General features: G+C 44.5%; 2 protein-coding genes across 2 annotated transcripts in view; both read left to right on the forward strand.

Annotated features, from left to right (window-relative positions):
• LOC309563373 (uncharacterized protein) overlaps window positions 1-3,099 on the forward strand; it is a gene marked incomplete at its 5' end in the record, with an annotated part of 16,009 nt that extends 12,910 nt beyond the window's left edge. The window contains one exon of the mRNA XM_082267767.1: window positions 1,846-3,099. Within this exon, the coding sequence (XP_082123893.1) occupies window positions 1,846-2,513 (668 nt within the window). The 3' untranslated portion in view covers window positions 2,514-3,099. The remainder of the gene's footprint in view (window positions 1-1,845) is intronic.
• Window positions 1-25,192, forward strand: part of LOC309564361 (uncharacterized protein) — a 1,000,117-nt gene that overhangs the window by 891,488 nt on the left and 83,437 nt on the right. The gene's annotated exons all lie outside the window — the stretch shown is intronic.

Raw genomic sequence — 25,192 nt, forward strand, 5'->3', positions numbered from 1 at the left:
GTTATTTGTGGCCATTTTTATATCTGTCGTTTCTGTCTGCTGCTTCCTTCATCTGCTATCTGCATGAATCACTTCTGACAAGTTTTCCTGACGCCAACATAAAAAAGGTGACAGGGGAGGGAGCTCCAGCACACAAACTGTGAATGCAAGCCTCAGCTCTATTGCTGTGTGAAGGGGGTGTGTCCCTTCGGCTCTAAGCTCTCCTCACTGAGCTCTGCAGAGTGTAACTTCAGCTACCCTTCCCCTGTTTTCTGAAAGCTCAGACAATTTGTATAAATTCAGAGTTGTCCCGTAGCCACTCCTTTGTTATCTTGGCTGTGTGCTTAGGGTCGTTGTCCTGTTGAAAGATGAACCTTTGCCCCAGTCTGAGGTCCAGAATGTTCTGGAGCAGGTTTTCATCAAGGATGTCTCTGTACATTGCTGCATTCATATTTCCCTCAATCCTGACTAGTCTCCCAGTTCCTGCTGCTCAAAAACATCCTCACAGCATGATGCTGCCACCACCATGCTTCACTGTAGGGATGGTATTGGCCAGGTGATGAGTGGTGCCTGGTTTCCTCCAGACATGGTGCTTGCCATTCAGGCCAAAGAGTTCATTCTTTGTTTCATCGCCAAAGAATTTTGTTTCTCAAAGTCCTTCAGGTGCCTTTTGGTAAACTCCTGGTGGACTGCCATGTGAATTTTACTATGGAGTGGCTTCTGTCTGGCCACTCTACCATACAGGCCTGATTGGTGGAGTCCTGCAGAGATGGTTGTTCTTCTGGAAGGTTCTCCTCTCTCCACAGAGAAACGCTGGAGCTCTGTCAGAGTGACCATCGGGTTCTTTGTTACCTCCCTGGCTAAGGCCCTTCTCCCCTAGTTGCTCAGTTTGGTCAGACGCCCCGCTCTAGGAAGAATCCTGGTGGTTCTAAACTTTTTTATTTACAGATGATGGAGGCCACTGTGCTCGTTGGGGACCTTCAATGTTGCAGAAATTTTTCTGTACCTTTCCCCAGATCTGTGCCTCGATACAATAGCTGAGGTCTCTGTCTCTGAGGTCTACAGACAATTCCTTGGACTTCATGGCTTGGTTTGCGCTCTGACATGCACTATTAACTCTGGGACCTTCTATAGACAGGTGTGCACCTTTCCACATCATGTCCAATCAACTTAATTTACCACAGGGGGACTCCCAATCAAGTTGTAGAAACATCTCAAGCATGATCAGTGGAGACAGGATGCACCTGAGCTTAATTTTGAGTGTCATGGCAACGGCTGTGAATACTTATGTACATGTGGATTTTTTTTTTTTCGTTTTTTTATTTTTAATAAATTTGTGAAGATTTCAAACAACTTTTTTTATCTTGTCATTATGGGGTATGGTTTGTAGAAGATTGAGGAAAATGATGAATTTAATCAATTTTGGAATAATGCTTTAACATAACAAAATGTGAAAAAAGTGAAGAGCTGTGAATGCTTTCAGGATGCGCTGTATATGATAAAAATTAAAAAACCCAGTTGTGATCAAATATCGCCAAAATAAAGCTCTATTTGTGTGAAAAAAAAAAAAAATATATATATATAAATTTATTATTTATAAAAAAGTAGTTGACCCTTATGTTTTGACGTAAATTAGTGTTTTTCCCAGCGGGCCAAGCTTCACGCGCGTCAAAAAGCCGTGGATGACCGCACAATTGCCAGTTAAAGTTGCACAGTGCTAAAAAGCAAAAAATGACCTGGGCATGGAGGGGGTAAAACTTTCTGGAGCTTAAGTAGTTAAAACAATGCATGGCCTGCCATTCTTGTGTGAATATTTTTTGATTAGGCTTGATGTCTGCATTACCATTCCTCTCTTCTTTCCTTCAGATGGGCGATACATCAGGAACAATTTGGAAAAATGTGCTATAAGTTATCCAGATGTTGAAATAGAAGACGATGAACTCACATCCGATTCCACCGAAGAAACCGCCATTGCCCCAAGCTTCCATCCTATACTTAACAGTGCAGAGCTGTCCTCTGACCCCTCTACGCACGGGGGTTGCTTTCCTGACTTCCCCCGTCCAGTCGTTGACCCTTCTGTTTCCTGGAGCGACGTCATGGCGCCATGTTTTGACGTAAACGAGTGTTTTTCCCAGCGGGCCAAGCTTCACGCGCGTCAAAAAGCCTTGAAAGGTCCGGAATCGGTTTCCTGCTCGGAATGCGGAAAATCCTTTGCGCACAAGTCGAACCTGATCACGCACGAGAGGATCCACAACAGCGACAGGCCGTATCCGTGTGCCATATGCGGGAAACGGTTCACGCAGAAGTCCCATCTGGTCACCCATAAACGGATACACACGGGGGAAAAGCCTTATTCTTGTTCGACGTGTGGAAAAAGCTTCACAGACAAGTCCAATCTTGTGGCCCACCAGAGGACTCACACGGGACTTAAGCCTTATTCTTGTCCTGAATGTGGGAAGAGCTTTGGCCGGAGGGCGTATCTTCTCGATCACCAGAGGGAGAACAAATGTGAGAGGATCTGGTATTTTAAATAGTGATAACCTTTTTGAGCTAGAGAGGAGAAAATTGATTCACAGTTGGCCGAAGGTCTTGTACATTTCCCGTGTCATGGCAGTGTCCAGATTCCTGAACGGGGAACGTTCAGGCACTGGTTTACACACTGAATTTGGCTCTGTGATACCCGATTACCAAGAATGAAGAGTTTTGTGAATTAACCGGAAACTGAAGATTCAAAATGAAGCCAAGATTGCATGGAATCTTGGAATAGTCTTGCGTAAAATTTACAACCATCTGGATGTAAGACGTTAAATGGATGTACTTGGATCACCGATAAATATACTGGCCTGTAACCAATGGTGAATTAGTGCCCAAAGATGCTAAACTTCAGCAACCTAATCCTAAGACCCCGCCAGCCAAATTAATATGTAACATTTAATTGATCTAGTTCTTAACACTAAATTGTCCATTACACTAAATCTCTAATCCAGTGGTTGTCCACTTAGGACAGGTGTGTCAAACTCCATTTCATCGCAAGCCTCATAAGCATTGTGGTTGCTCTCAAAGAGCCAGTTTTATCTGTTAGACCTAGATGTCCCGAGCCCCCCACCTCTCCTTACATCAGAAGTCAAGAGCCCCCCCTCCCCACCATCAGAAGTCACGAGCCCCCCCCTTCCCACCATCACAAGTCAAGAGCCCCCCCTTCCCACCATCACAAGTCAAGAGCCCCCCCTTCCCACCATCAAAAGTCAAGAGCCCCCCCCTCCCACCATCAGAAGTCAAGAGCCCCCCCTTCCCACCATCAAAAGTCAAGAGCCCCCCCCTCCCACCATCAGAAGTCAAGAGCCCCCACCCTTCCCTACATAGCAGTGCACCCCCCTTTGGTTGTGCTGCTGCTCGGGAGAAGCTGGGGGCAGAGCTGGAAATCAAAAGTGCAGGGTCTACAGGAGGACAGGAGTCAGCTGCTGGAGGCTGTTAAATGCTGAGACCAGGGGGTTCTGTGGCTGCACAGAGAGGCTCAGGATCTGTCGTCCCCTCTACTGCTGAGACAAGGTGGGGCATGGAGGGGGGGGGGGTGCTGCAGCTGTAGTAGAAGTGTGAGGGCCAGGCATCCTCTCCACACACCCCCTGTCACAATTTGAAAACCACATGGCCGGCCGCGCGGGGCACTGCTAACACGGCGGCATCATTAATTCAGTTTCCTGTGAATGAATGCCTACAAGTACCCTCAGCCATTGCAGCTGACCACTTGTAGTCTTCAATGAGCTGCAAATGTGCTGACAAGCGTCCTTGTAGTTCATTGATTCTTCCTGCTCTTAGGTAACTGCTGGCCCATACGAGGTACGGGCAGGCCGCATTGGCAGAGATTCTGCAGGAGCCTGACATTGCACCCGTGATCTTTTGATTGTGGCTCCTTAAAAAAAAAAAAAAAAAAACACAATAAATGCGAAATGTGCATTTATTGTTTTTTTTTTTCCTAAACGTGAACTTGTCCTTTAATTCTCCCGCTATTGACTGCTGAGGTCTCCAAAAGGGCTGTATGTAGTCCTTAGGAGGCAGGATGGGCACCGGGGCTCTAGTAGCGGGTATTGTACTAAGCTATTATTTTTTTATTTTCCATTCTTAGTAGATGCTGGAGCATTAACCACCCCACCCCCCCCCCCCCCCGACCGTCTCTTCTATCTCCTGGGGGAAATGGAGGGGGGTGTAGGGGGCACTCTATGGCGAGTTCTCTACTGAGTTCCCTTCTATGCCTACCTGCAGTTCCTAATGTGATCTTCCCATCCCTGCTCCATTTTAATATATTTAATGTAATGGAGAATTTACCGGGAGCAGCTGTGACACACACAGGTGGGAGGAAATACCGAAAACTCCAAGGGGAGACGAGAGCAGCGCTGGGAATAATGGCAGGGAGACCTTGATGTGACCTAAAGTGCTGCAAACTTTCCCCTGTGCTCCTCAGTCCTGTCGGACACCAGGCGTTGAAAGAAGCTCATCCAAGCACCTGAAAAGACTTTGGGAAACAAAAGGTGGAAATGCCACACACTGGGACCCAGCCTGTATACAATCAAATGTAAGGCACAAGAATAAAAACGCACTAGATATGTACAAATGCTCATAAAAAGGCCAAGCAATCAGGTGTCCGAAGCGAAGATCTAAAATGTAATAATCCCTTCAAGGTGCAGTGGCATATGCAACAATACTCACTTCAAGGTGCAGTAGTATATGCAACAATAATCCATTCAAGGTGCAGAAATGTATGTCACTCATGAGTCACCACCATCACCAGATAAGTTGGACACTCACCAGATGGTATGGCTACCATTACAGGAGCTGGAATGCCTTAAACGTAGATGACCTGGATATCAGATGGAAGAGAGACCTCCGCTGAATCACCACACAAGTATCCAACAGGGAAATGAAGCAGCTCAGCCAGAAGGTACAATCGTGTGTAGTACATTTATTAAAAACAACCATAAAACCAGTACAAAACAAAGCAGCGGGGGACATCAGTGCCAAAAAGTCACCTTGACGCGTTACTCTTGTGACCACCTCCATTGGGATGTAACGCGTCAGCATGACTATTTGCCACTGCGATTCCGGGTCGCCAGCAGCAATTCATGTGAGTGTTTATTTAAAACAACCATAAAACCAGTACAAAACAAAAGCAAGTCACATAACACTTACATGAATTTCTGCTGGGGCCCCAGAATCGCACAGCAGCGGGAACATCAGTGCCAAATAGTCATTCTGACGCGTTACATCCCAATGGACGCAGTCACAGGGGTAATTACGCGTCAGGGTGACTATTTGGCACTGATGTTCCCCCGCTGCTTTGTTTTGTACTGGTTTTATGGTTGTTTTTAATGAACGTATTACACTATTATTATATCTTCTGGCTGAGCTGCTTCATTTCCCAGTTGGATACTTGTGTGGTGATTCAGCGGAGGTCTCTCTTCCATCTGATATCCAGGTCATGTATGTTTAAGGCATTCCAGCTACTGTAATGGTACCCATTCCATCTGGTGAGTCTCCAACTTATCTGGTGATGGCGGTGACTCACGAGTGATATACATTGCTGCACCTTGAAGTGATTATTGTCGCATATACTACTACACCTCGAAGTGATTGAAGCCATACCATCTGGTGAGTGTCCAACTTATCTGGTGATGGCGGCGACTCACGAGTGATATACATTACTGCACCTTGAAGTGATTATTGTCGTATATACTACTGCACCTTGAAGTGATTGAAGCCATACCATCTGGTGATGGTGGTGACTCACAAGTGATATACATTGCTGCACCTTGAAGTGATTATTGTCGCATATACTACTACACCTCGAAGTGATTGAAGCCATACCATCTGGTGAGTGTCCAACTTATCTGGTGATGGCGGCGACTCACGAGTGATATACATCAGTGGTTCTCAATTCCGGTCCTCGGGACCCACCAACAGGCCAGGTTTGCAAGATAACTAAATTATATCACAGGTGATCCCATTTGCTGCTCTGTGATTGCAGTATTCTAGTCTGCATCTCCCCAAGGTAATACTTAAAATCTGGCCTGTTAGTGGGTCTCGAGGACCGGAATTGAGAACCACTGATATACATTACTGCACCTTGAAGTGATTATTGTCGCATATACTACTGCACCTTGAAGTGATTGAATCCATACCATCTGGTGAGTGTCCAACTTATCTGGTGATGGCGGTGACTCACGAGTGATATACATTACTGCACCAAGTGATTATTGTCGCACATACTAACATACTACTGCACCTTGAAATGATTATCACATTTTAGATCTTCGCATCAGACACCTGATTGCTTGTACTTTTTATGAGCATTTATTTGTACATATCTAGTGCGCTTCACTGTTTTTATTCTTGTATTACTTTGTTGGTTGGGTACACCACTTTAGTGTTAGCTGCCTAATTCTAACACACAGCGCAGAAATGTCGTTATTAAATGTAAGGTACAGCTTCAGCTTAACTCCTCCTGGCCACGCGCCTCTGTGTTTTGCCCCACCTGGCCACGCGCCTCTGTGTTTTGCCCCACCTGGCCATGCGCCTCTGTGTTTTGCCCCACCTGGCCATGCGCCTCTGTGTTTTGCCCCAACCACAGGCCTTAATCAAAGGTTTATGATTAAGCCCATGGACAGGACGAAACGTGTCAGTGGGGGGCGTGGCCAGGAGGAGTTAAGCTGAAGCTGTAACTTACACTTGGTTGTATACGGCTAGGTCCCGGTTTCCTTTTTTTTGTTTTTTGATTGGAGATCTTGATTTTAGAGTATCCAAGACGTATAAAAATATAGTGCTGAGCCATAGCTAAAAATACTAATTTGGGTGGACTGACTTCACTACACTGCCAGGGATTTACCCTAAAATATTAATACTTAACTACTAAGGATGGACACTACAAAAACTAGATTAGCAATAATGTACACTTACAACTGACTACCAAGCTATGGTATGCTGCCAGCGACTGACACTAAGCTTTATACTAGACAACCAGTGATTGGCAATTTGTTCTGGACTACCGAGGATTAACACAGCTGCCATAGAGCCAACATCTAACCTATTCTAAAACTAAGTATAATCCAACACTTCCTTATATGAACATATCCACAACAGACACCTATCCATGCAAGGAAAAAGTAGGGGTGCTAACTTGAAGTGGAATTAAAGTCACCCTCTTCGATGTCCAGGAGGGGACAGTCACAGGCATCTTCTTTGGGTGCCGGTCTTCGGCCATCTTGATTGGCACACACTCAGGAGTTAGTCATCCCTACACACAGGGACTATGCTCCCGAAGTAAACTGAGCCACACAAGACTGCAAGATAGGTTTTTTTTATTCCAGAAAAGACTATGAATGTCTCCTCTGCAATAAATAGCCCACCTCCTTGTATGTTTGGTATTTGTGAGTTTAGTTCTGCTTTAAAGTAGATGTAGACTCCATGAAGTTCCAACACTCCCGCGCTGTTATGCATCCAGTGGTGTCACAGCTCACAATGCTTCGCATGATGCAGCCCTCTTCAGACCGGGACATCTTAAAAAACACAGGATGGTGCAAGCGCCTAATGCATTAACACCATTAATATTTATTGGATCCAAAGACAATTACATATTCACAAACATTAACGGGAAACAGGGGTATCTGTTCACAACTCCAGCCATAAGGTGATGTTCTCAAACCATGCATTCCACAGTTGTAAGCTTGACAAGTTTCAAGGAACGTGCCCCCTTCTTCAGAGCTAAACCAACCTACTACACCACCGCATCTTTAAGATTTTAAGATGTGGTGTTGACCAGGTTGCTTCAGCTCTGCAGAAGGGGGCACGTCCCCTGAAACGCTTCAGCTGACACGTTTCGGGGGACGTACACCCTTCTTCAGAGGTAAACCAGCTTGGTGCAACACTACCTATTAGGGAATTTATATTTTGGATATGGTGTTGCACCAGGTTGGTTTAAGTTTGAAGAAGGAGGCACTTCCCCTGAAACACTTCAGTTGACACGTTTCAGGGGCTGTGCATTCTTTTTCAGAGCTAATCCACCCTGGTGCAACACCACATCTTTAAGATTCTAGGATGTGGTGTTGCACCAGGTTGCTTTAGCTCTGAAGAAGGGGGCATGTCCCCTGAAATGCTTCAGCTGACACATTTCGGGGGGCGTTCTCCTTCTTCAGAGGTAAACCAACTTGGTGTAACACCACCTATTAGGTAATTTAGATTTTTGATGTGGTGTTGCACCAGGTTGGTTTAAGTTTGAAGAAGGAGGCACTAATGTTCTAGGAGTTTGTGCCCTCCTGTGTGTTTTTGCAGATGTAGATCCCATGTTCTTAGACAAATACTCCAGCACTCAGAGGACTGTCGCCAAAGCAAATTGGTATGTGGAATTCTATACTCTTCTATTGAAATGCTTCAGTGGTGCAGCTTTCCTTGGATATGACAATCCAAGTGCATTACTCAAAATTTGAAACAAAAAGCCAAAAGAATACTCGAAAAGGACGGAAGTTACAAACATTATAACACATCCAGTCAAGAAGCAGTGTGGAATTAAGTGTCTTAACTGGTATGCTGCAGTTTCGGCAAGCTGACATGTTTCGGGGATGTACTCCCTTCCTCAGAGCTCTGAGCAGCAATAAAATTTTGGTAATTCACTAGGAGTTTGCACCCTCCTGTGTGTTGTTGAAGACCCCAGCTGAAAAACATTTAGTTTACTCTGCACAGTGTTTCATCAAAGTTATAATTTTGCTTGTTTCCCCCCCCTTTTTTTTTCCCATTCTTTATTACGTCTCTTCTGCAGCCTCTTTCAATTCTACATGCACTCCAGTGATGGCTGCATGGCATTTCTCAGGGTGGGTATCCCAGTAGTGACAACAGTGGACCATGCCTGAGTAACGTGTGTTAAAACAGCCACTTGTAGTCTCCATTGGAAGTCTCTGTGACGGGACAACAACACAGGAACACTTGGGAGACCGGTGTCCTGCTAAAAACTCTGACTTGACAAATTCTCCAACGACGTTCTTTGCGGAGAGGGTACACCCGGAATAATTGGAGATTTCGACCACTTGGTGTTGTCACACAACACTGGCAGCCTATAGACTCCGGTAGATGTTATAATTTGTGCAGATTGTTAGTCTGCCTGCTAGTTGTCGCCGCCCTGGAGGCGGCCATGTTTTTGGTTACTAGCGGGCAGACTAACAATCTCTGCTAATTATAGCGTGTACTGGAGTGTAAAGGCTGCCGGTGTTCTGTGAAAACACCAAGTGGTCGAAATCTCCAATTATGCCTGGTGTACACTCACCGGAAGTAACGTCAATTAAGGCAAGTTGGAATTTTTGGCAGAACACCGGCGTTCTCACCCTTTACCAGGAAGTTCCTAAACCCTGACCTTCACAGCGGGACCAACAGGAACTATTTAATAAAATAGAAAGCAACAGTTGTATGATACAACTGTACATGTATGTGGACTCTATGGGCACCTCAACTAACAGGTGCACAAAAAATATATAAAATAATAATTTAATAATTCAAATTTAAAACCAATAACCCATTAAAATGGTGAAACTGACCAAATAAAAGGTCCAGATCACCAAACATGAAAACAGAGGAACGTAACTGACTAAATAAAAGGTCCAGATCACCACCAAACATGAATACAGAGGAACGTAACTGACCAAATAAAAGGTCCAGATCACCAAACATTAATACAGAAGAACATAACTAATGATTGCAAATCATCTATGCAGTAGAGATACACTACATATCAAAAGTTGCGTAGATATGAGAGATACGTCTGTTCAAAGGTCAACGCGTTTCGCGGAAAGCTTCATCAGGACTGTATACAGACAGTTATGTTCTCCTCAAAACGCTCACGTTTTATATATATTATTTTGTGCACCTGTCTCATGATGTACCCATAAAGTCCACATATATGAACAGTTGTATCATACAACTGTTGCTTTCTATTTTAGAAGTTAAGATTATGGCACGCTCTAGATAGCTCCTTTTTTTTCTATTTAATAAAAGTTTCAGGTTTCAAATGATTGGAAATTAACTTTAAAATGATGTTCTTGCTTATATGGTATGTTAGCGATCGGGTTAACGTCTACTTTAATGCCATTGGAGTAATTTATGAAAATGCCTATAGAACAAAAGAAGGAAAAAATAAAAACAGTTGCGTAATTGGATTGTGAAACTGGAATTCCATTTTCGATACGAGAATTTTAATTTCCATTTTTAGCATTCGATCTGCCCAATCCAGCCCAAATTTCTCTGTTTTAAGGGGGCTTTTTTCATAAGGGGTCAATCCATCCAAGCTGAATATTCTGATTATGGGTGTAGGCCCATTGGGTTGCGTCAGCTCCCATTTCTGTGCCCTGTTCCCCCATCTCTTCTCGCCACGTTTTTCCTTAATATGTCCAACAGGGTCAATGAAACTTCCAGTGTCGGATGGGGCAGAGATGGGAACTTGCAGAGATCTTGTCATCGGAGTCTCTGTGAGACATAAGAAGCTGGGGGGGAGGGGTGAATAATCTTCACCATCATCCACAGACAACTGAATATTTTAAGGAGCAGCTTTTATTTATTCAATCTGGAGGTACAAGAAGCATCTTATTTCTTTACACAAGGATAAGCTAAATAAAATGTCAAAAGGGAAAAATCTGTTGTGGACGTTCATTTTTGTATGTTGCAGTTTAAATTTGAAAGAGCACCTGTGGTTCGGCAATAAATACAGTTTCGTGAAGGAAGACGGTAGAAAAAGCTTGTCCTGCCCCTGCCGTGACAAATATTTTGGTGTATATTGGTGGTGTGATTCTTAACCACTCGAAGACCAGGCCTTTTTCTGACACTTCTCACATACATGTAAAAAAATAAATATTTTTTTCTAGTAAATTACTTATAACCCCCAAACATATTTTTTTTTACAGCAGAGGCCCTACAGAATAAAATAACGGGTGTTGCAATTTTTTTTTTTTTTTTATGTCACACAGTATTTTCACAGTGGTTTTTCAAACACAATTTTTGGGGAAAAAATACACTTTATTAAAGCGGAGTTTCGGCCTCAAATACCTTTTTTAACTAAAAATACCCCTATAATACTAATCGATCGCCCTTTACAGAACCGCTATTCTCATACTTACAAGGTGTACAGTATTGGCTTTTAGTCAAAATCTTACTTTTAAAAAACGCTGTCTGGGCGCGGCCATCTTGGATGTGGGCATCTGAAGCTGCAGTATAATCTGCTGTGTCCTTCTTCCTGATTCCAGGGAGAGTTCTGTGAGTTCTTCCTGATTCCAGCCTCCTGGGAGTGATGACAAACAGCTCCCAGGATGCAATGCAAAGGCGTAAGTGATGTCGGTGGCCATGGCCACAGAGGGGGGAGAAGGAGGAAGTACAATCAAAAATGCCCTGAAAATAAGGTAAGGGACCCCCGAAAAAAATTGAAAATGCCCAATTGTTGATCAGCATAGCGAGCACTCCAGGAATCACTAAAGTTGCAAAATAGGCTGGAACTCCACTTTAAGTTTTAATGCTCAAAAACACAATATAATACCCATTTTTCTTCTTTTTTTTTTTTTTTTTTTGGGGGGGGGAGGGGGTAAATAATGTAAGATGATGTTACTCTGAGTAAATAGATACCAAACATGTCACGCTTTAAAATTTGCGCATGCCAGTGGAAAAAACGTAAATTATATTGTCCATAGGCGACACTTTCAAAGCCTTTACAGGTTAGCACTTTACATTACCACAGGAGGTCTGATGTTAGAATTATTGGTTTTGATCTGACGTTCGCGTGTGGTGTGACCGCTGCTTATGTACGGCGCATTGGGGGGGGAGGGAGAATGTTTAAATTTTTATTAATTTTTTTTTACACTTTACCTTTGAAGATTTTTATTATCACAAGGAATGTACACATCCCCATGTGATAACAATAGGTAGTGACAGGTCCTCTTTACTGAGACATTTGGGGTCTATTTATTGGATCCAATATGTCCTATCCAATCATCAACCAGTGTGGCATCAAGTGTCTTGAATTGTATGCTGCAGTGTTGGCACGCTGACGTATTTCGGGGGACACACCCCCTTCCTCAGAGCTCTGCGGAGCAATACATTTTGGGTAATACTCTAGGACAGTGATGGTGAACCTTGGCACCCCAGATGTTTTCGAACTACATTTTCCATGATGCTCACGGACTGTACGGTGATCCTCATGGGAAATGTAGTTCCAAAACATCTGGGGAGCCAAGGTTCGCCATCACTGCTCTAGGAGTTTGTGCCCTCCTGTGTGTTTTTGCAGATGCAGAGCCCATGTTCTTAGCCAAATACTCCAGTGCTCAGAGGTCTGTCACCATAGCAAATAGCTTTGTGGATTCTATACTCTTCTACTGAAATGCTTCAGTGATGCAGCTTTGCTTGGATAGGGGAATCCAAGTGCATTGCTCAAGATTTGAAACAAAAAACCTAAAGAACACTCAAAAAGGACGTAGGTTACAAGCATTATAACACAATCAATCATCAAGCAGTGTGACATAAGTGTCTTGATTGGTATGCTGCAGTGTCGGTGAGCTGACATGTTTCGGGGGATGCACCCCCTTCCTCAGAGCACAAAAACACAATATGCACAGAGCAATTTTTTTTAATGTCACACGGTCTTTGCGCAGTGGTTTTCAAACGCAATTTTTGGGGAAAAACACAATATAATACCCATTTTTTTGGTAAAATATAAAAGATGATGTTACGCCGAGTAGATACCAAACATGTCACGCTTAAAAAATTGCGCAGGTCCTTGGAAAAAACTTTGTAAATTATATTGTCCATAGGCAACACTTTAAAAGCCTTTACAGGTTAGCACTTTACATTAACACAGGAGGTCTGATGCTAGAATTATTGCTTTTGATCTGACGTTCACGTATGGTGGGACCACTGTTTATGTTTGACGTGTACGCTCGCCTTTGCGCACGAGCATAGGGGGACGGGGAACTGGGACATATGGGGTATATTTGACCCCAGATGTTTCCTCTGTCAGCCACTTGCTGACCACACTGTAGCCGAATGATGGCTACAGCATGGACTGCTAGTTCTGGGAGACCGTCATATGACAGCCTTCTATGATCGCACCCACTGCTGGGCACGGGTGGCATGCTGTGATCACAGTGTCTGTAAGGGGTCAATCAGCAGCTCTTTACCACATGATAATCAATCACAGCTGATCATGGATGTAAATAGAAGCCAATCATCGGCACTCCTTTCCGAAGAAGAGAAACGATAAACGGCTTTTCTAAAAGGGACATGTACACTGATTATCAGTGCAGTCCAAACAGTGCCCACCAGTGCCTCCTCATCAGTGTCACCAGTCAGTGCCGCCTATCAGTCCCCAGCAGTGCTACCTCATTAGTGCCCTTCAGCTCAGCCTATCAGTGCAGCCTCATCAGTGCACATCAGTGAAGGAGAAAAATGACCTGTTTCCAAAATTTTATAACATACATAAAATATAACATTCTGTGATAGGGACACAATGGCAAGCCAAATCTTCCCGTTCTGGAGACAGCTAAACAATTTTGGATCCCCCATTACTTTCTGTATGGAGACAATGGTCACACTTTGAATGACATTTGCTCAGTCATGCAACACTGTACCCATATTACATTTTCTATATATATTTTTTTGAGACAGATAGAGCTTTCTTTTGTTGGTATTTAACCAGTTTTGGACCGGAAGAATTTGCCCCCTTTATGACCAAGCCATTTTTTGCGATTCGGCACTGGGTTATTTTAAAATTGCGCGTTCGTGCGACGCTGTACTGAACTAAAATTGATGTCCTTTTTGTCCCACAAATAGAGCTTTCTTTTGGTGGTGTTTGATCACCTGTGCGATTTCTATTTTTTGCGCTATAAACAAAACAAACAGCGACAATTCTGAAAAAAAAAAAAAAAACAATATATATATATATATATATATATATATATATATATATATATATATATATGTATATATATATATATACGTATATATATATATATATAATGTATACAGTTGGTTTGGACTGCTCATTCACAAGAATTACGTATATATATATATATATATATATATATATATATATATATATATATATATATATGTGTGTGTGTGTATATATATATATATATATATATGTACATATATATATATATATATATATGTGTATATATATGTATATATACTGTATATATATATATATATATATATATATACATAAAAAGTACAGTAAAACTGCAGGAAAGGGCACTGGGGAGCAATGTATTATATGTGATTTTATTTTATTTTGAATAGTATCAGTGTGTTTGGTGTGTTTCACATTTGAATTTGCCGCCGGTTCCACCCCCCGGCGAACGTCACGTCGCCGGAGACGGAAGCCGGGGCTCGCAGACGATCGGGAGGAAGCTCCGCCGCCGCATACCGCCCGCATTCTTCGCTGGATCCCGGAGAAAAGGTAAGTAAAACCTGTACCAGGATCCAGCGATCTTCCTAGCGGTACCCCGAGTGTGGCTCGGGGTTACCGCTTTTGGCTTTAAAATCTTACCCCGAGTCACGCTCGGGAATACCGCTAGGAAGGTTAAAAAAAATGTAAAAATCAAAGTTTTTTTATCCTTTTAGACCAATTTGTATTCTGCTACATAAGCGTATTTTGTTTGCCCACTTACAAAGAAATGAAGGGTCTATAATTGTCAGCATAGGTGTATTTTAAATGATGGAGACAGAATATCAACCAAAAATCCAGAAAAAAACATGATACAAATGTTATAAATTGAGTTGCAGTTCAGTGAGTAAAATAAGTATTTCATCCCCTACCAACCAACAATAATTCTGGCTCCCACAGACTGGCTACAGTATGTGCTCATGTGGCACACAGATTAGTCCTGTCAATTTAAGAAGGTTCTCCTAACGACAACTCGTTATGTGTATAAAAGACACCTGAATCTCTTTCTTCCATTCAAACCCACCACCATGGGCAAGACCAAAGAGCTGTCAAAGGATATCAGGGATAAGATTGTAGACCTGCACAAGGCTGGAATGGGCTACAAGACCATCAGCAAGAAGCTTGGTGAGGAGGAGACAAATGTTGGAGCCATTATTCGCAAATGGAAAAAATACAAAATAGCCATCAATCACCCTTGGTCTGGAGCTCCATGCAAGGTTTTGCTTCATCGGTTATGGATGACCATGAGAAAAGTGAGGGATCAGCCAAGAACTACATGGGATTAGTTTGTGAATGATCTCAAGGCAATTGGGACCACAGTCACCAAACAAACCGTTGGTAACACAATAGGCTGCCATGGATTGAAATCCTGCAGCGCCCACAAGGTCCCCCTCCTCAAGAAGGCACAAGTACAGGCCCGTCTGACATTTGCAGATTAACATCTAAATGATTCAGAGAAGGATTGGGAGAAAGAGATGAGATCAGATGAGACCAAAATTGAGTTTTTTGGCAATAACTCAACTCCCTGTGTTTGGAGGAAGAAAAATGCTGACTATGACCCTAAGAACACCATCCCTACAGTCAAGCATGAAGGTGGAAACATGATGCTTTGGGGCTCTTTCTCTGCTAAAGGTACAGGCCGACTTTGCCGCATTGAGGGTCCAATGGATGGGGCCATGTATTGTAAAATCTTGGATGAGAACCCCAGCCAGAACACTGAAGATAGGATGTGGATGGGTCTTCCAGCATGACAATGACCCAAAACATACCACCAAGGCAACAAAGGAGTGGCTCAAGAAGAAGCACAATTAAGATCATGGAGTGGCCTAGCCAGTCTCCAGACCTTAATCCTATAGAAAATGTATGGAGGGAGCTGAAACTTCGAGTTGCCAAGAGACAGCCAAGAAACCTTAAAGTGGAGTTCCACCTATTTTAGTGACTTTAGATGTATGTAATCCCCTTTAAAACGACTTTTACCAATGGAAAGTTTTTTTTTTTTTTTTTTTGCTAGTAAATACCTTAATTTCTGCTTTATTTATCCTCTTCTCACTTCCCGGGCCGGTCGGCGATTACGTCATTCGGCGATTCGCAGTGTGTGCTGGGATGTATCTCAGGCCATGAAATCTCGCATTATTACACAGGAGATGAGCTGTACTGCGTGCTCTGCCCCGCCTCCTCTCAGTGAGCTGTATGTATGTATTGTATTGAGGCCGTGCTCCGCCCCGCCTCCTCTCAGTGAGCGAGGACTGAACGCATTATATCCTCACTGAGCTCACTGAGAGGAGGCGGGGCGAAGGCAGGGCAGAGGCGGGGTGGAAGCGGGGCAGAGCACACAGTACAGCTCATCTCCTGTGTAATAATGCGAGATTTCATGGCCTGAGATACATCCCAGCACACACTGCGAATCGCCGAATGACGTAATCGCTGACCGGACCCGGAAGTGAGGAGAGGATAAATAAAGCAGAAAATAAGGTATTTACTAGAAAAAAAAAAAACTTTCCATTGGTAAAAGTAGTTTTAAAGGGGATTACATACATCTATGTAATCCAATTTATTAAAAATGGGTGGAACTCCACTTTAAGGCTACGTTCACTTCTTGGCGTTGCTATTTACAGGCGTTTTTATGGGCGTTTTACAGGCGTTTTTACAGGTGTTTTTACAGGTGTTTTTAGGTTGACAAATGACCAATGGAAAAAAATAAAAACGCCTGTAATCTGCCCAAAAAGAAGCTCATGTACTTTTTTGAGCGTTGGGCATTTTGCTTAAAATGTCAAAACTCTCAGATGTGAACAGGGGGCCATTGAAATTAATAGGATTTGTCTTGTTGGGCGTTTTTTGAGCTGATCCTAGAGCAGAAAAACGCCCCAAAAATGCCTACATGTGGACTTAGCCTAAGAGTTTAGAGAAGATCTGTAAAGAAGAGTGGACCAAAATCCCTCCTGAGATGTGTGCAAACCTGGTAACCAACTGCAAGAAAGGTCTGACCTCTGTGCTTGCCAACAAGGGTTTCTCCACCAAGTATTAATTAATATTCATTTACTAATTATTATGTTTTGCTTGGGGATCAAATACTTATTTTACTCACTGAACTTAATTTATAAAATTTGTGTCATGTTTTTTTCTGGATTTTTGGTTGATATTCTGTCTCTATCATTTAAAATACACCTATGATAAAAATTGTAGACTCTTCATTTCTTTGTAAGTGGGCAAACTTACAAAATCTGCAGGGGATCAAATAATTATTTTCCCCATTGTATGTGAATATTTTAGAAATACATCCCTTGAAGTCTCCAAAGTACATGTGTCCAACACAAGGCCCAGTGGCCGAATCCGGCCCGCCAGGCCATTTCATGTGCCCCTCGCACCTCTCCTGCAGCTGCGGCACACCCTTCATCTCTGCCCCCACCTTGTCTCAGCAGTCGGAAGCAGAAAGAAGGACAGAACTCCTCAAAGATTCTGTGCTGCTGTAGCACCCCCTCGTCTCTGCCTCCCCTGGTCTCAGCATTCCGCAAACTCCATCCCTCCTCTGGTTCTCCTCCAGGCCCTGCACTTTCTGCTTTCCAGCTCCATCCACAGCTTCTTCCAGGCAGCAGCACACGGTACAGGGGGTGTAATGAGATGTAAGGGAGAGTGAAGGACTTTTGACCTCTGATAGCGAGAGGGGGGGGGGGGGGGCTCTTGACATCTGATGTGAGGGGGCTCTGGACATCTAGTCTTATAGATACAACCGGCCCTTTGAGGGTAACCATAATGCTGATGCGGCCCGCAATGAAATTGAGTTTGACACCCCCGTTCTAGAGTATCCCTGATTTCTTCAGCACCATTCTCTATTTATTTCATGTATACTTTAACTGACGCATGCTGACTCTGTACTGATACTGTATATATATATACATATTACAAACTATATACAGAAGTTTTTAAAAAAAAAAAACATTGGCACACATGAATATGCTTATTTCCTTTAGAATGTGCATTCTTACGTATAGCTAAAATAAAAAGGTAAAAGGGTTAGAGTTCTCTATAGGATCCTTCTTTGTCTAAGCTTTTGCCTAGTCCTCCTAAGATGTCTGTAGAACTTCTCAAGCTCACCATTGTTTGTCACCATAGTCTCCATCTTCTAACCATAAGCCCTCCACCTCCATCTTTCCTATTAAGGAACTGACTCTTCACAATGGTTAGCAGCCTAGCCTGTGGGTCATCTTTAAAGGTGGGACATAGCATTGTGGTAGGTGTGCCCTTAAGGCAAGGTTCGATTGGAGGCAACCTAATTTTCCACAAATAGGCCACAAAATTAGATCCAACACATTTTCCATGTGCCAGGCGCAAAGAAGAGGCAACTGCACCCAAGTAAGAAGATGGGCTGATTTATTTTCCCATAGGGGTTTTACTGCTGTCTGCGACCCCAATGTAAAATTTTCTTTGTCATCTCAAGAATGGTCAAGCCAAGCTGAGCTATTATTGACACTGGCCTATCTGATGAATGGACTCTTCACCAAGGTCCGAAGACATGGTTTAGCAGCAAAGTATGTGGGTCATCTTTAAAGGTAGGATAGGCATTTTGATAGGTGTGACCTAAAGGCTAGGGTCAGTAAATATGGAGATTGGAGACAGCCTAAATTTCTCTAATGGGGCCAATAAACTGTATCTGATGCATTTTCCATGTGTCAAAGAAGGGGCAACTCCACTTAAACAAGAGGGTGGGCCAATTTCATTTGCTACTACAGTTTTACTACTGTAATCAATGAAAACATCTCTTCCTCATCTTGAGAATGGTCAAGCCAGGCTAAGCTATCATATGGCACTTTTCCACTGCAAGTACCGGCTCGGCTCTACTCGGCCCTGCTTGCTTTTCCACTGCTGGTACCGCATGGTATGGTCATGGAACGGTTCGGTACGGTATGGTTTGCTTTTCCACTAAAGTAGTACTAAAGTTAAGTGGGTGGGATAACAACGGGGTGGGTGGGATTCTCTGACCAATCAGTGGCTAGTAGTGACTGCATGCAAAGGATTGTGGGATATGGTACCGGGTATGGTACCTCTTGGAACCACAATTGAGGTGGTACTGTTTTTGAGAGCCGCACCGTTCGGTTCCATGCAGTGGAAAAGCGCCGCCATACTGTACCGAACCGTTCCTACACCGTACCATGCGGTACCAGCAGTGGAAAAGCATAAAAGCAAGCCGAACCGTTCGGTTCCATGCAGTGGAAAAGCGCCAATAGTCATTGGTCTATCTATAGTCCTCATGCTTGCGCCCTCTGGTGGCAAAGCTTGGCCTTTTACAGCCATGCCAGGGTTAAGGGAGCAGGGTTTTCTCCAGTAGGATGATAGGCCATTGAACTCCAAACAAATGCTTGTGGCTGCTCTTCCTTTCAGGTGGGCCTGCCTTCAGCCTTGCTTCTGTGACGTTTTTCGTGCCTGCCAAGGTCTGATTTTTGAGCAAAACATTTTCCACACTGGGAACACGTATAAGGCTTCTCTCCCGTGTGAACTCTTTGGTGCTTTTCCAGAAGTCTCCTTTGGGTAAAACGTTTGTCGCACTCAGAACACGAATAGAGGTTTTCTCCGGTGTGGAGTCTTTGATGGTCAGCCAGAGTTGTTTTGTATGTAAAACACTTCCCACACTCTGGGCAAGAAAAGGGACCTTCACCCGTGTGGCTCCTAAAGTGATCCACCAGACACGCCTTTACAGCAAAACACCGTCCGCATTCCGAACACGAGTATGGCTTCTGGCCCAGGTGTGTCTTCCGATGCTTGACCAAGTATGACTTCAACGTAAAGGATCTGCCGCATTCAGAACATGTAAATGGCTCCTCGCTGGTGTGCCTTTTCTGATGCTCATCAAGGTAGGACTTCTTTGCGAAACACTTCCCACATTCAGAACAGGAGAACGCCTTCTCCAGCGTGTGAGTTCGTTGATGCCGAACTAGGTTGGACTTCAGTTTAAAAGGCTTCCCGCATTGGGAACACGAGAACGGGGCTTCGTCTCGATGGAACCATTTGTGCCTAGAGAGACACGATTTCCATTTGAAACGTTTTCCGCACTCGGGACAGGGATAAATCTTTTCATCAGTCCTGTCCCTGTCGGTGTCAGTGGAGCACGCATACGGCTTTGGGTTTATATGAGCCTGCCTATGTGCAGTGAGACGGGACATGTACGCAAATGACTTTCCACATTCAGAACATGAATATGGCTTCAACCCTACACAAGTTCTTTTAATAAGGTCAGTTTTCTCTAGAAAATGTTCATTTTCAGAACAAGGGGGCGTTTCACTTTTTTTGGCAGAAGTGGGATGATTGAGAGGATGGTATTGAGGAAGACTCCCTCCATGTGTAGAGGGATCAGGTGATAGACCTGCACTGGAAAGCAGACGGAGATCTGAGGTGATGGGGTTTTCTTTTCGGGAATCCTCTGTGAGGTCATTGTCTTCTGCTTTCGATTCTGAAGGGTCAGCTGGACATTTCTCAGGGCTTTTCCTAATGTATTGCCCATCTGGAGAAAAAAAAATGTTTAAAAAGAATGTTTAGTCTTGTTTGAAAGAAAATTTCTAAAACATAAAATCTAACAGAAGTGCGTTATCCATGTAGCACTGCCCCCCCCCAGGGAGTGCTGGATATTACCTCTGCGGGCTCCCCTGGTTACCAACACACAGTTATAAGTAAATAGAGTTCCTGAATCTCTCCCTACTCCTGTTGGCTCTTCCCAGTGCCATTGGCTCCCGCTGCTGTCAATCAAAGTCAGTGAGCCAATCAGAAAAGAGGGGGTGGGGCCTAGCCACAGCTCCATGTCTGAATGGACACACGGAGCTGTGGCTTGGCTTGGGTGCCCCATAGCAAGCTGCTTGCTGTGGGGGCACTCATCGGGATGGGGGGGGGGGGGCTGGGGACAGGAGTGATGAAGAGGGACCTGAGAAGAGGAAGATCGGGGCTGCTCTGTGCAAAACCACTTGACAGGGCAGGTTAGTACATGTTTGTTATTTTTAAGCAAAAAAAAAAAACGAGACTTTAGTTTCACTTTAATGAAAACCATCCCAGTCCCGATGTTGGAAATGATCTGAGGTGGGATAGCCAGAGGCTGATGGCTCCTGACTCCCCCACTGGGTACATATTGTCTGCCCATTACTGTCTACTGGGAGAACAAGGAGAATCTGGGACTCTTCTCTGGATTTATTGATTCCTTCTCACCTTGGCCAATCTCTGGAGGAATTTCCTCCTCCTTGTGCAACTCATTGCCTCTCAAATACGGCTCTTCTGCTTCCTCCTTGACTTCAACTTTAACAACAATCAAGCCACCATCCTGGATAACGCACAAAGCAATTTTACTAAATTAATTTTTAATTCTGTATGATTTAGGAATCAAGATTAAAATGTAAGCATTTGACAAAGCTTGGTGTTTCATAATTCATCAAACACCTACCTTATCGTTTTGAGGGATCTCCTGATGTTCCTGTGAGGAGTCCCGGGAGTACAGAGGACGGGGACATCTCTCTGGGGGATTTCTGTTACTGGATCCACCTGTAGGAAACACACACACTGACTGAATACATTGTTTCTATGTCTTTATTGTCTTTATATGGCCAAAACCACCTGGACCCTCCTACTATTATTAGCTGTTTCCACTGGCTAGTAGAGTTAATTCTACGTCATTCAAAGACACTGTAGACAACTGTGCTCTTCCAGCCTAAGAGTAATAGTTTGGGGAAGGCCCTTTTCTTTTCTAGCATGTCTGTGATCATGTGCACAAAGCCAGTTCCACAAACATATGGCCAGAGAAGAGAAGGCCGAGCTTAATCAAAGATTTTTTTAATTACGCTCGTTAGGGTGAAACATTCCAGAGAGGGGCAGTCTCCAGGCGGGGACATATTGCATCGTTTTTACAGCTAAATAAACATTCCTAAACCCAGCGACGTCAATATGTTTGTGGCCATCTCTTGTCAGCAATGTATTCTCATTCGACGTGAATGGGCTCTGAAGTCTGGCCCCCAATGAGCTGGCAAGAGTAGTGGTCTTCTTTCTATCTACTGTCTTTAACCACTTGCCGACCGCCGCCCCACTATATACGGCGGCGGTCAGCCCCTCCCAGGCAAAGTGACGTACCGGTGCGTCACTAGCCTGGGAGCGAATAGGGGGCAAGCGCGCGCCGCCGGAGGCGCGCTCCCGCTCGTACCCGAAGAAGCCAGCGCGTGTGACCGGCGGACCCGGCCCGATGTCTGCCGTTCACTCTCGATCGTCGGGTAGAGAGGGAGAAAGGCAGGCAGCTAATGTAAACAAAGCCGCCTGTCATTCTCCCCTGTGTAAAAGCACAGATCACTCGGTCCTGCTATGTAGGACCGTTGATCTGTGCTGTTACACACACAGCCACATCCAATGACAGTAAGAAACACGCCCCTAGGGACACACTTAACCCCTCCTTCTCCAATAAAGTTAACCCCTTCACTGCCAGTGTCATTTTTACAGTAACAGTGCATATGTATAGCACTGATTACTGTAGTAATGTCACTGGTACCCCCAAAAGTGTCAAAAATGTCAGTCAAGGGTCCGATCTGTCCGCCGAAATGTCGCAGTCCCGCAAAAAAAATCGCAGATCGCCGCCATTACTTGTTATAAAAAAACAACAAAAATGACAGAAATCTTTCCCTTAGTTAGTAAACGCAATAACTTTTGCGCAAACCAATCAAAATAAGCTTATTGCGATTTTTTTTACCAAACATATGTAGCATAAAACAAATTGGTCAAAAATTTAAAAAAATTTTGATTTTTACATTTTTTTTGGGGGGAATTTCATATAAAAAAATGTGAAAAATATTGTTATTTTTGCAAAATTGACGCTTTTTTTGTTTATAGCGCATGATCAAAAAATCGCAAAGGTGATCAAATACCACCAAAAGAAAGCTCTGTTTGTGGGAAAAAAAGGACGTCAAATTCATTTGGGTACAGCGTTGCACGACCACGCAATTGTCCATTAAATTCACGCAGTGCCGAATCGCAAAATACCCCCTGGTCAGGAAGGGGATAAAATCTTCCGGGGGTTAAGTGGTTAAAGACATGATTTGAGGAGGTTGGGGTGGAGGAACTTGAATGTCCTGCACAGAGCCCATACCTTAACCCTACAGAACAATTTTGGAATAAACTTGTAATGCCAATTATGAGCCAGGTCTAACACGGTCCAGCTTGTTGGTTTCCGTTTGTGAAATTCTTACCTCCTTGCTGCAGGATTCTGTTAGACCTGTGACTCTATTTCACATGTGGTGTTTGGCTTCTCTGTTCTACTATGGGTGTCGCCTGCTCCACTGTGGGTTTATATCCTTTTCCCTTCTATCACTTCCCGGGTCACCTCCTTATTTTGCTTATATATACAGTATATATATATATATATATATGCTCAGTGCAGCTCTCCTGGCCTGAAAAACGTCATAGTTCTCTGAGCGCCCATTCGCTTGTCTCTTGTGTATCCTGTGCCTGACTACCCGTGTACCGTTAGGGGACTCTGCAGTAGACTTAGTGGGGATAAACATCCTGGAAGAAGCTGGAGGCACTGTGGGACATTGGTAGGCACTGTGGGACACTGTTGGAGGTCGAGGGAAGACTAGAGGGCTAAGGTTCTGCTAGAAGCTGGGGGGCATTGTGGAAATTTGGGGGGGAACTGTTGAGGCTGAGGGATCTCAGGTGGCCTGGGTGCAGTGTGGGAGGTTGGCAGGCACTGCGGGACACTGTTAGAGGTTGAGGGAACTATGGAGGGTTGAAGTTCTGCAGCAGGCTGGGGGACATTGTGGAGATTTGGCGGGGGGGGGGGAACTGTTGAGGCTGAGGGATCTCAGGTAGCCTGGGTGCACTGTGGGAGGTTGAGGGAACTATGGAGGGCTAAGGTTCTGCTAGAAGCTGGGGGGCATTGTGGAAATTTGGGGGGAAACTGTTGAGGCTGAGGGATCTGAGGTGGCCTGGGCGCAGTGTGGGAGGTTGGCAGGCACTGTGGGACACTGTTAGAGGCCGAGGGAACTATGGAGGGCTGAAGTTCTGCAGCAGGCTGGGGGACATTGTGGAGATTTGGGGGGGAACTGTTGAGGCTGAGGGATCTCAGGTGGCCTGGGTGCAGTGTGGGAGGTTGGCAGGCACTGCGGGACACTGTTAGAGGTGGAGGGAACTATGGAGGGCTGAGGGTCTGCAGCGGGCTGGGGGGCATTGTGGAAATTTGGGGAGGAACTGTTAAGGCTGAGGGATCTCAGGTAGCCTGGGTTCACTGTGGGAGGTTGGACGGCACTGGGGGACACTATTGGAGGTTGAGGGAACTATGGAGGGCTGAGATTCTGCAGCGGGCTGGGGGGCATTGTGGAAATTTGGGGAGGAACTGTTGAGGCTGAGGGATCTCAGGCAGCCTGGGTGCATTGCGGGAGATTGGCGGGCACTGTAGGACACTGTTGGAGTTTGAGGAAACTATGGAGGGCTGAGATTCTGCAGCAGCCTGGGGAGCATTGCGGAAATTTGGGGGGGAACTGTTGAAGCTGAGGGATCTCAGGCCGCCTGGGTGCATTGTGGGACGCTGGAAGGAACTGCGGGACACCGTTGGAGGTCAAGGGAACAACGGAGGGCTGAGGTTCTGCAGCAGACCGGGGTGGAGGAATCTTAAGGGGACCTGGGTGCACTGTGGGAGGTTGAGGGGCAATATGGGTGGCTCAGTCGAAGGGAGGCCACGGCTCGGTAGTAGAAAACCACTCTTTTAGAGGATGTGTGTATCTAGGTGGATCCTCAATACTTTCCTTTACATGAAATGAAAAAGTCTTCTCTTACCCGGTGATGTGAGCCCTGGCTGGCTCGCCATTACGACGTTCTTGTACAGAGCCTTGTGACCTTCTTAACATGTCCAGGGGGTGTAAGCAACGTCTCAGGGTGTCACCCCCAGATGATCTGACCATACAGAAGACACACTGATGATCATCATTAGCTCTTGGACCCGTTGCCATCCTGTGCCACAGGCAAAGCGTATGTAATTGTTTTCAGCCAAGCTCGTTCCCACTTACGCTCTGTGCTGGGGTATGTTTTATCTTTTTAATTACATGTCTTGCCTACTGCATTTCTAGCATAGCATTTATCTTTTCCATTTAAGGGAATTTGGGTGCTTCCATAAATGTCAGTCTGAAACTGCACTCTCATTTTCAAGTCTTGAAGCACCAATTAAAATGAGCAATCATATCAGCAAAGAGTTATCATTAACTTCACTGAGAAGCCTGCTTCCAGCTACAAAAGACTGCGGAAGCA

The sequence above is a fragment of the Pelophylax lessonae genome (assembly GCF_965119305.1).
Source record: "Pelophylax lessonae genome assembly, chromosome: 9".
NCBI classification, from domain to species: Eukaryota; Metazoa; Chordata; class Amphibia; order Anura; family Ranidae; genus Pelophylax; species Pelophylax lessonae.